The 10,485-nt window shown below is 39.9% G+C and overlaps 1 protein-coding gene and 1 pseudogene across 1 annotated transcript; one reads left to right on the top strand and one right to left on the bottom strand.

Annotated features, from left to right (window-relative positions):
* The first annotated feature begins 4,384 nt into the window (after positions 1–4,384).
* LOC120282465 lies at positions 4,385–5,027 on the top strand. Its single transcript, XM_039289286.1, has one exon. It carries the CDS (start codon positions 4,471–4,473, stop codon positions 4,894–4,896), a length of 426 nt encoding a protein of 141 aa, XP_039145220.1. The 5' UTR covers positions 4,385–4,470; the 3' UTR covers positions 4,897–5,027.
* An 838-nt stretch (positions 5,028–5,865) lies between these two features.
* LOC120282326 lies at positions 5,866–9,894 on the bottom strand (annotated as a pseudogene).
* Positions 9,895–10,485: the final 591 nt, after the last annotated feature.

The raw sequence follows: 10,485 nt of genomic DNA, 5'->3' as shown, positions 1-10,485 counted from the left end.
CTCAACCCGCAAAACGTACAACATTAAAAAGGTTAAACAACACACATTCATGAAAAACGACTATTAATCAACGTGTCATGGTAGGACTTAAACGACGATCCCGATAGTTAAACACGTAACGAATAACAGTACATCGACGCCATTTTCTTAAACGCTAATGTAAAAGTCTCAAGTGGTAAATGTCAACCCTCAGCCTTTAAAGGATGTTTCACGATCTCCTCCTCTAGAGAATCCTCCGCAATCACGCAATACGTGAAAAACTTTCTTTTCATACCCAAGTCGAAACGCTTCTTTAATCGCTTTCCCGCCATCCATCACCGGAGAATCCTCCGCATTCGTGCAATTATGAGAGACTTCGCTCAGGGCAGAAAAGAGATAGTTTAACTAGTTCATGACACGGGCTAATCGATTCTCAAGATAAAAGAAGAAGGCTCACGAAACATCCTTTCGTGATAGAGTGGTCAGTCCACTGGGAAGAGGAGGAGGAGGAGGAGGAGGACGATGAGGACGACTGAGGAGTCGGTCGTCCCACGTGAGTGGTTCTTCCCGGTTATTTATGGCGTGAAGTCCACAAGCAGTCGACTCTTCGTATCCGAGAAAAAGTTAAACGACAGACGTCGATATCGATCGACGAGAACTAATCGGGTGTTCTGAATAGAGTTGCTCAGGCATAAGAATTAATGCCGCCATTAATTCTCACGCACGGATACCATAACCTCGCACCGCCACGCGCCACATGCCAACAATTCAGATCAAACGAAAAAGATCACCGCTTTTACGCAGAGACTTTTGAGAATTTACACGCTTATGAATAGTTATACATGTAAAAGATAATGTTAAACCCGGAGATGGGAAGTATTAAACGGATACGACAATTATTAAACATATTAGTAAAATATTTAAACCGGATAATAGCAAATAGTTAAACATTATTTAAAAATATACAAATAGATAACCATAAACGAGAAGAACTTTACAACGAAAACGAACTCGTCAGAATTTCATCGCTCTTTCTCGTCCGTAATACAACTTTACAACCATAAACGAGAAGACGACAACGGCACACGCTCCTGCCGACAATAAAATCGACTACACTCATTCAAGACGAAGTGCACTCGATCAATCCGATGGAAATCAATTTCATTTTCCTGCTCGAGAAACCGATTTATATATTTCTGGGTATGATAACGAGGAGAATAACAAGATGTAATGTAACTCCCTCGAGCATTGCTCTATCGAAACCAAAGCGTAAAAGTTCTTCAAAAGGTCGAATACGACGTGATTTCTGCGCTTTCCTTTCCCACCATTTTCGTGGCCAAAAATGGGATTTCACAACACTGACCCATTCGAGTGAACTGAGGGGTAAAAGGGAAGTTAAACACTAACTGGAAGGGTTAGTCGTGGTGTGTAAAAAGTAGGAGGGGTTTTTTGAAGTTTTGAAAAATTACGAGGGGTGAACAGTAATTTTCCCTAATAATAATAATAATAATACTTGATTTGATTAATATCCACCCACTAAAACAAAGAGTGAAAAGGATAAGATACAATTTTAATATATTTAGAATCAAATATAAATATTGAAAACTAAACCCAAAGTGAATCAAGTTGACATATAAGTTTTATTCTGGAAATTAATTGAAAAAATCCAAAACCTCCATTAACTTCGTTTCCCATTGCTCATAACGTATGTCATTTGGCATGAGCTCTCAATTATTATCCTTTTAAATTGCCCACTTATATATAATATAAGTTGTCACTAATGGACCATTTATTTAATACAAAAGTACGTACGTCCTACATAGAATATTTAGTAGCATTCCTAAGTCTACTAAACACTATGAACTTTAAATTAATTATCATAATCCAATAATGATAATCACATGCATTATCAAAGTGGGAGGCATTCATTCATGAAATTAAAAAAATAATGAAAAATAGGTTGGTAGCTAGTGGGCACGGGCCTGTTAACTAGGTCCCGGCGGGCCCAACTTTTGCGGCACAATCCAGTTTTTGGGTGAACCGGACTCGGTCAATGGTCCGGATGGGTCAATGAACCGAACTGCTTTACGGGTCAACTCATATCTAGTTGTTGAAATTAAGGGCTTGTTTGGATCAACTTATAGATGATCCAAAAGCACTTATTTCATAAGTTAAGTCGCTATGACGATTTATCGCTGTTTCGGATCGCCTTTTTGCTGTTCAAGTCGTAGAAATAAGTCCCAAAAATGTTTTATTTTTATAAGCTCACAAAAGACCAAACTTTTTATAAGCACTTAACTTCATCGAAAAGATTTTTTCCCAAAAAGTGCTTCTACCAAAGCAAAAAAAAGCACTTTTTTTATAAACTTATCCAAACAAGCCCTAAAACTTAAAAAGCTTGCACTACCCGACAGTTTAAAGGGTTAACGCAACGGGCTTCTCACGACCGCAGAACCACAAATGACTAATGTATGGTCCAAGCACGTGCTTTGAACCGACCTAAGCATTCTACGACCAATCTGTATTTGCTTGTCGGATTTCAGTAGGCCAAGTTGAACTCATCTGCACTCACCACTAGAGGTGGTAGAAATTCAGGTTTGGGCAAAACTAGATTTGGACAGCTATTACCATAAATAGATAAACTTATTATTCGGATCTGGTTTTAAATTCAGACAAACATAACTTGTTCAAACTCAGTTTATTTTAAAATCAGGTTATCCGGATGCTCAAATTTATTTGAATTATATAACCTACATTTTCCATGAAAATAATATCAATCAAACAACTAGTTTTTTGTTTTTCATAAAAAAATTTCCATGAAAAAATACTCTACGGAAAAATTTTCTTTTCCACCCATTTTCCATGTTGTAATCAAACATAGCTTAAATGTAAAATAACAGTGTCAACAATCCAAAACTCAACTCAAATTATGCAAAAATCTAGTTCAAACTTTTGAAAGCATGGACTTAAAACAGTTGCCTTAAGACTGTGGTCTTTAAATTTTAGAGATAAAATGGTCCGATTACCATAATTTTCATGTTTAGGCCGAGACCGAATTTAAATCGAACAACTCAATCATTTCTGAACTCAGTTTACATTTGCACAATTTTTGTCCAAGACAGTGTATTTCCACACCTACTCACCATTAGCGTAGCCTAATGTTTTACATTTAAATGATAAACAAAAAGAGTAATTCTGTCACCACTAAACAATAAATAATCACTATTTTATCCTCGTAACATATCTTTCATTTACTGTTTTCCTCATTTCTTTATAAAAACTTTCAAATTAATTATGCATCATATATACATATAAACAAAATAAAAAAATATGTTATGGTTACATGCAATATACATCTGCAATTGGCCTCTTCTGCAATGTATAAAGTAACTCTATTGATAAAATTTTGTTTTGTTTTGTTTTTGTTTTGTTTTTGTTTTTTCGACAAAGTTTCGATAGTCGACAAAAGCAAAGCGACGAAATGCAGACGGAGCAGCACCCGCCACGGTAGTTTGAACGACCTTTTGAGAATAATACTCCCGCCACGCAACCCCTGAGCGGGAACGGTAGCTAATCTCACACGTAACTCCCATGGGCGAACCCTAAATATGACCATCGATCAGAAATCGGAGATTCGAACTCGAGATCTCTCACTTACAACCACGGTAGATACTATCGGGCCAAAATTCTAACGTTCCTTAAAATTTTGTTTTTGAATCTAAATATTTTGCTATTAATGCGAATTTCAATAATATTTTTTAAGTGGAAAACAATTAAAAAATAATAATAATAACTTACAATCAGCACCTTCGTAGCCACGTGGCACAAACGTTATGTGCGGCGAAAGAGGTGGGACCCATCTCAACATCATGAAGCCCAATCACACTGGACCGGGACTAAGCCCAGCCCATCAGCAATGCGAGAACAACAAGCCAGGTCACAGAGTAACGTCAATAAGTTACTTTCAAGAGTCCAAGAATCAATACCCAAATGGAAAGTATTTACAAAGAGATAAGCATGAAGACTGGCTGACCTGGCGCTAAGTAGATTCCAGCTGGCAAAAATTCCGTTCAATGAGCACCACTCCTTTGAGCTCATCCCGATGACGTGGCACCAATCACGGCCTTTATTGGGCCCCACCCCAAGGCCCAATGATTGAGGACGGGCCCACTACTCACCCACCCCACCCATCCATTAAATAGAGGCCCAATCACAACTACTCGAGCTTTCCCCTCGTCGATGATCTCTCCTCGCTGATCTGAAGAAATCGTAGCCGCCGATGATTCCCCGCCTTATCGGATCCGGATCCACCCTCTAGAGACCCGATAACCCGGAGATGTCATCACTTTGGCCCCGGCGGCGGACGAGGATGGTGAGACCCTCCCGCCGTCGGCGAGGCGGCGAGGTAGCCCCGGATCGCATCCCAAAAAGGTACAAATTCCACTTCGATCCCGGTTTTTCTTGGATTAGGGTTAGGGTTAGGGTTTACCGATGTCGGCGACGGCGGTCGGTGAGGTGGAATGGGCCGCGTGCGAGTGCTGCGGGTTGAGGGAGGAGTGCACGCCAGCCTACATCGCCAGAGTGAGGGATCGGCACGGTGGACGCTGGGTGTGCGGCCTGTGTTCCGAGGCGGTGGAGGACGAGATCCGCCGCTCCGGTCGGCGGATCTCGCCGGAGGAGGCCCTCACTCGTCACGCTAGCTTCCGCGAGGCCTTCCGTTTGGCGGCACCACCCTTGACCCGGCAGCGCATCTTATCGCCGCCGTTAGGCAGCTCGTCCGCCGTGGCCTCGAATCTCCGAGGGCGACGCGGTCGAACCCTAACAGCCCTCGCCGGAGGCCAGCGGGTAGCGGCACAACCGTGCTCGCGCCTTCCAGAAGCTGCTTCTCTACCCTTGCTCGCTGGAGAAGTCGAATAATCTCGACCCATGTACCCTACGTAACAATACTTTTTCCTTTTCCTATTATTATTATTATTATTATAACTATAGCTATTTATCTAGCCTTTTGTGTTAAATACAAAATGAATAAATAAATAATAAATTATCTATGTTTGCTGCTATGATTTATATATATATAAGTAGGAACTTGGAAATGGCAAACTATTAAACCAATCACAGGCAAATTAAGGGGGAAAAGCAAGGATTTAATGCTTGTAGGTTTGATAGTGTGTACAAAGGGGAAGATGATAGCGGCCTGTCTAATTCTACTATGAAGACTTGTTCATGAGGATTATGACTCCCATATTGTATATGGTGTTTTAGATGGAATGAGACTCAACATGGATGAATTCTTGGTTTGGAAAAGAAAAGTCTATGTTGCTTGAAATCAATTGAGCTTGTTTGTTTGTTTGTAGGTGTGTACCAGTGCATCTCTAATTTTAAAAGGTTTTGAGTTTAGTCTTAGCACTTTTATGTCATGGTGGACCTACAGACAGAATTAGGTGTTAGTAAGACTGGTGTTATTGTTTTGACATTTCAATGTTATTAATTAATTTATGCATTTTAAATTTGTTATGAATATATATCATCTTGTTATATGATAAATGATTCAATTGGTATTACTTAAATTCTAAAGAGAGAACTTATATAATTTTTTTAAAAAAAGAAAAAACTTTTAACGTAAATTTCTTTGTGCATGTGGTTTTGCACTGCACAAGCTACTGTGAAATTGACTAATAAAGATGTGTCTAAACTAAACAACCTCAACACCAATAATTTCATGTCCCCATTAACTTCTCATTATCATGCACTCAAAGTGAGCCATATGGCCAACAAAGTCATTAAATCAGTGCTGGAGAGTCTCTTTCAATCTCAATATGAAATTAAATTCATGTGTCATCAACTCCCTCTCTCTCCATAGTTCATTGCAATAAGAGAGGCACTGCATGATGTGAAATGTCATATATTGATTGGCTATCAAAAAGGAGGAATATGTTCCCTTCTGTGCTCCACTATAAAATTTTTCAATGGTACTCTTTATCATCACATACAAAAGAAACTCTCCATTATAATCAAACACAAGCCTCTCTCCTATACATACCCAATATTACTAAACATTACAATTAAATATATCTAATAATTAATAACACTCACCTAACATCCAATTTATATATATATATATATATATATATACGTAAGGACTTTGATCTCAAATAGAAACACTATTAGGCACGCCCCGGCACGTGACACCGGGTTGCGAACTCGGTACCAATAACTCGTACGGCAAGACTCCAGCACCGCACCGATTCCGCCGACTCGTGTCCCGATTCCGGTTCCCGATCTCCTCCTCGATTTCCTTCATCGCCACCGCGAACTCCTGGAACGCTTCCACTGCCTCCTTATCCGCCGTCCACGTGTGCGGCTGTTGTCTCTCCCCGAGGTACTCCTCGTCCGGCGAGTGCGTCGACAACGTGTCCACCACCGCCATGAACTTCGTCGCCGTCAACACTCCAGGCATCGCAGCGAGGAAGTACTTGTGTGGATCGGCGAGGAACTCGGCGTAGTCTTTGGGGTCCCGCGCCGACTCAGGAACTAATCGGCGCATAACTGGTGGTCGGCTTGGGACGTAGCCGCCGAGCGGGTATTGGCCGAAGTTTAGAGCCGCGTGCTGCGCCGATGCGAGCCAGATCAGGGTCGTTAAAATCGCGATTAAATCGTTCGGGGTGGACAGTTGGGGCCACCACGACGCGTGGCGCTTGTCACCGTGTCCCACGTGGATTGACTCGTTGTACCAACTCTGTAACTCTGGGTCGGACCGGACTGAACCCGGGTTCGGGTAGTACGGTTTAATGTAGGTTCGAACCCATTTCTCGATTTCGAACCAGATTAGCAAGCCATCGTTCGCGTACGGGTAGTCATCAATGACCAATCTCAGACCATGAGGTTGTGTTTCATCCTCCACTGCCATCCCTCTGCAAATTCACATCACCATGATATCACCTTAGTAAAAAAATTCGGTTTATTTTTAAAATTTAAATTAATACCTTCGAATCAGATCAGCAGGAAGGCCTTCAAGATCGAAACGCCAATGCTTATCATAATAATCAGCACTAATCTCCATGCAATAAGGGCCGGGAGTAAAGCAAGACTCAATGACACCATCAGCATTGATCAAGTTCTGTCTGGCCAATGCATTGATCTCTAGAGTGTACCGCATGTGTGGGTCTAGTAGTTTGAACACCGGGTGCATTGCGCTTAGCTGACGATGAGCTGCTAATATGAATGGCTCCATGGTAGCATGTGTCCGTAACCTAATAAAATTATTAATGATAAGACTCACATACATACATGAAACATGACCATAAGTAAATGTTGAACATTTGGTACCAATGATTAACGAGTTGGTGAACTCCGGCATCGTTGGAACCAACATGAGCTTTAGCAAGTTGCCAGAGCCAGTTGGTGGTGGCGTCGCAAGGCGGTGTGAGGACCTGGCTGGGCCGAGGTAGGCCTGGAGAAGGTGGTGGCAATGTGAGCTCAATGGCAACCGGTTTCATTGTGCCAAGAGGAGTCAAGAAGTATATTGTCCGAGTTGCATATGCTTTCCGGTCTTCCATTGCGTTGATGCGGTCAATGAATGGTAAGTAGATGTCATGGTAGTCGAGCATAAACAGCTTCTCTTCTTGCAATGCCTTCATTGTTTTCGACATAATTAGTTGTTGTTTATTTATTTGGTAAATTGAGGATTGAAAATTGCGCGGGATTTGTTTTCTGATGTTACCTGTTCGATTGTCATTCCGTTGAGATTTCCGGCAATGTGTTGCTTGGTGATAGCAGATTCCGGTGGGCCGTAGATGGCAGGGTCGAGTTTACTAATAGGTGGAAATACCTGAATTCGATAAGCATGATATATTTAACTTCACACTAGATTTATATAAATGTATGTAGTAAGTGTATAAATTAAACATTAATGAATTTAACATGATGTATATCAAAAACCAACGCACAATTACCTGAAGTTTTTTTCGATATTCACGGGTTAATTCCGGCAAAGAGCTTGCCGGCCAAACTCATCGTCTCGCAACCACGCAAACTTGTCCTCTGTAATAACCCATTTTAAAGCCAATCAGTTCACCAAATTACAAGAAATTAATAAAACTCTTGAAGATAATAAATAGAATCAAAAAGCCAAACTTACTGGATAAAATAGATGGAGTATCATAGCGAAGAAGGCCCTCACTAGACTCTTGTATCTTCCTAACAATGGGAAGCTTGCGAAGAAGATGGTCTTGAATTTGCATCTTAAGCAAAAGGCCTTCCTTATAAAGAAGATCAATATCATGGAATCCTTGAAAATTATGCTTATCACTGGATATAGTTGCAATCAAGGATGGTATTAAACTATGTAACACTGCTTTCAATCTCCCTGCTGAGAATGCCCCTTGTTTCAACTCCTCAAATGCTTCATCTCTTGGAACATACACTGGATGTGGCTTCTCTACTCTACTTTCAGCCAGCAAATCTAAAACAGCAACATTACAAACTTTGATTAATATTTTAGACCAAGTCTTTGTTTCTCATTCATATGTTGGCAAGTTGGCAAGTTGGCAGGTGTGGATTCCCATTGACTACTTGGTTCAAGTTGGCAAATTGAATTCAAGACAATGCTTATAGTCAAAAGAATGTATAACTTTTTGAAGATTTAGAAAGCTCACCGGTGTCAGTTGGAGGACGGCCGGTTCGACAACGCCGAGGATAAGGGATCTTTTTACCACCTAAGATCGGTCTAACAAGCTCCGGCCCTTTATCAGGATTACCCAAATCGTTATATGTAGCATAATCATAAACTCGATCGGAAAGCTTTTCTGATTCCCCTTTCCGTTGCCCTTATCTCTTTTCAGTTCCTTTTCTCTTAGCTCTTTTCAATCCTTCCGGTGTCTCTGACGGCAAATAAGGCTGATAGAACAAATTTCAGATAATATATTTGGTTTGCATCTAACATAAATAAATACTTTTATACGAAATTCACCTGATTACTGAAGAAGATTCTTTTTAGTCGAGTGGTCTTTTGTAGATTGAACCCATGAATTACAAAGGGAAGTGAACAGGACCAAACTCGAACCCCTCAATTGTTATACTCTCCAAGAAGAACTCCCTTTGGTGCCGATTCAATACCGTCACCGCTCCGGGAAGCCCGAAAGCTGTGTCGACGGTGAAGTCTGCCGTGTAAACAACCCTCTCTCCCTTTACATTCTTCTTCTCATACCAATCCTTGATCACTGCCTCTCCACTCTTCTTCTGAATTCTAGTCTCTGAAAATATTTCTAACTTATGTAAGAATCAAGAAAAACAGAGCATACAAAAAGAAACAAATTTAAAAAGAAAGAAAGTATTACTTGGATTGACTTCAGTGCTGATGAGCTCCAAAACTACATTCCTTCCAATCTTATCAGTTAGAGCATCAAGTTGTTTGACAAGAGCTTCCTTGAAATCCTCCTTGTTTTTTCGTCTCACCGTCACCGCGGCACGCACCTTAAGCTTTCTCGGGTTCTCGACAACCTTCTTTCTCACCTCCTCACTAACTGATGCCACTGGAGCTTTAACTTTGATTGATCTGCATGTTCTTCTCTGATCTAATGGGAAAACAAGAGGAGAGTTATTGAAACAGAGCATGCTCTGTTTTGTTCCTCTTAGGAAAAGTGAACTTGAGCTTGGAATGAAAGAAGACTTTTCAGTTATGGGAAGGCCAAGAACTGCTTTGCAAGAAGCCATGGATGGATCAAAGAGATTCAGAGGAAAAGCAAAGGCTTTTGGTTGTTGTTGTTGTTGGTGGTGGTGGTGGTGGTGGTGGTGGTGTTAATGGCTCTGTTTGGTATGTTAATGGCTTTTATGTACTAGAGAAGAAGAGGGAGAAAGAGTCATCAAGAGCATCAACTTGGAAAGCAGAGAAGGTACAAGGTTGGTTCTTTTTAATTTTTAATTTTTAATTTTGATTTTGATTTTTTTTTTTAGTTTTAAATTTTGTTTGTTTGATATTTAAGAGGTTACAGTAAGGCTGGGAGATTTCTTGGCTGTTGCTGTTTTGTGGATATTAATAATTTTAGGTGAAAAAAGGACTGTTTTAGATGGTTGTTAATTATTTAGTGCTTTGAAAGATTCAGAATTCATTGTTTTGTTATATTGCATATCAAGACCTTGATATTTCTAATCAGATACCTCAGTTATGGTTCACAATTATTTTTGTCATTATTATTTAAAAAAAATCATAAATGATGTTTCACTAATTAAAATGAGAAGAGATGGACAATGACAATGATAATTAATTGATGTATAAATATTGAAACCAATGTCATAGGAAGAGAAATCTAAATGATAAATATTAATGAATGATATTTAAAAACATTAATTTAGTATAAGCCAAAATTATAATTCTTTAATTTTAAGGTGGTGTTTTTTTTTTAAATCAAAATACTAAATAGTTTTTAACCATGTTTTGAATTATTTATTGAATGGTATTTTGGTTTTTTTTTTTCATGTTGAATGAGAGATGATAAGAAAAATGCCGGT

Source organism: Dioscorea cayenensis, chromosome 18, assembly GCF_009730915.1.
Source record: "Dioscorea cayenensis subsp. rotundata cultivar TDr96_F1 chromosome 18, TDr96_F1_v2_PseudoChromosome.rev07_lg8_w22 25.fasta, whole genome shotgun sequence".
Classification (NCBI taxonomy): Eukaryota; Viridiplantae; Streptophyta; class Magnoliopsida; order Dioscoreales; family Dioscoreaceae; genus Dioscorea; species Dioscorea cayenensis.
This window is presented reverse-complemented; position numbering and strand designations above follow the sequence as displayed.

Coding starts and splice junctions, on each gene's coding strand:
- LOC120282465 (XM_039289286.1), top strand. CDS start 4,471: ATGTCGGCGACGGCGGTCGGTGAGGTGGAATGGGCCGCGTGCGAGTGC.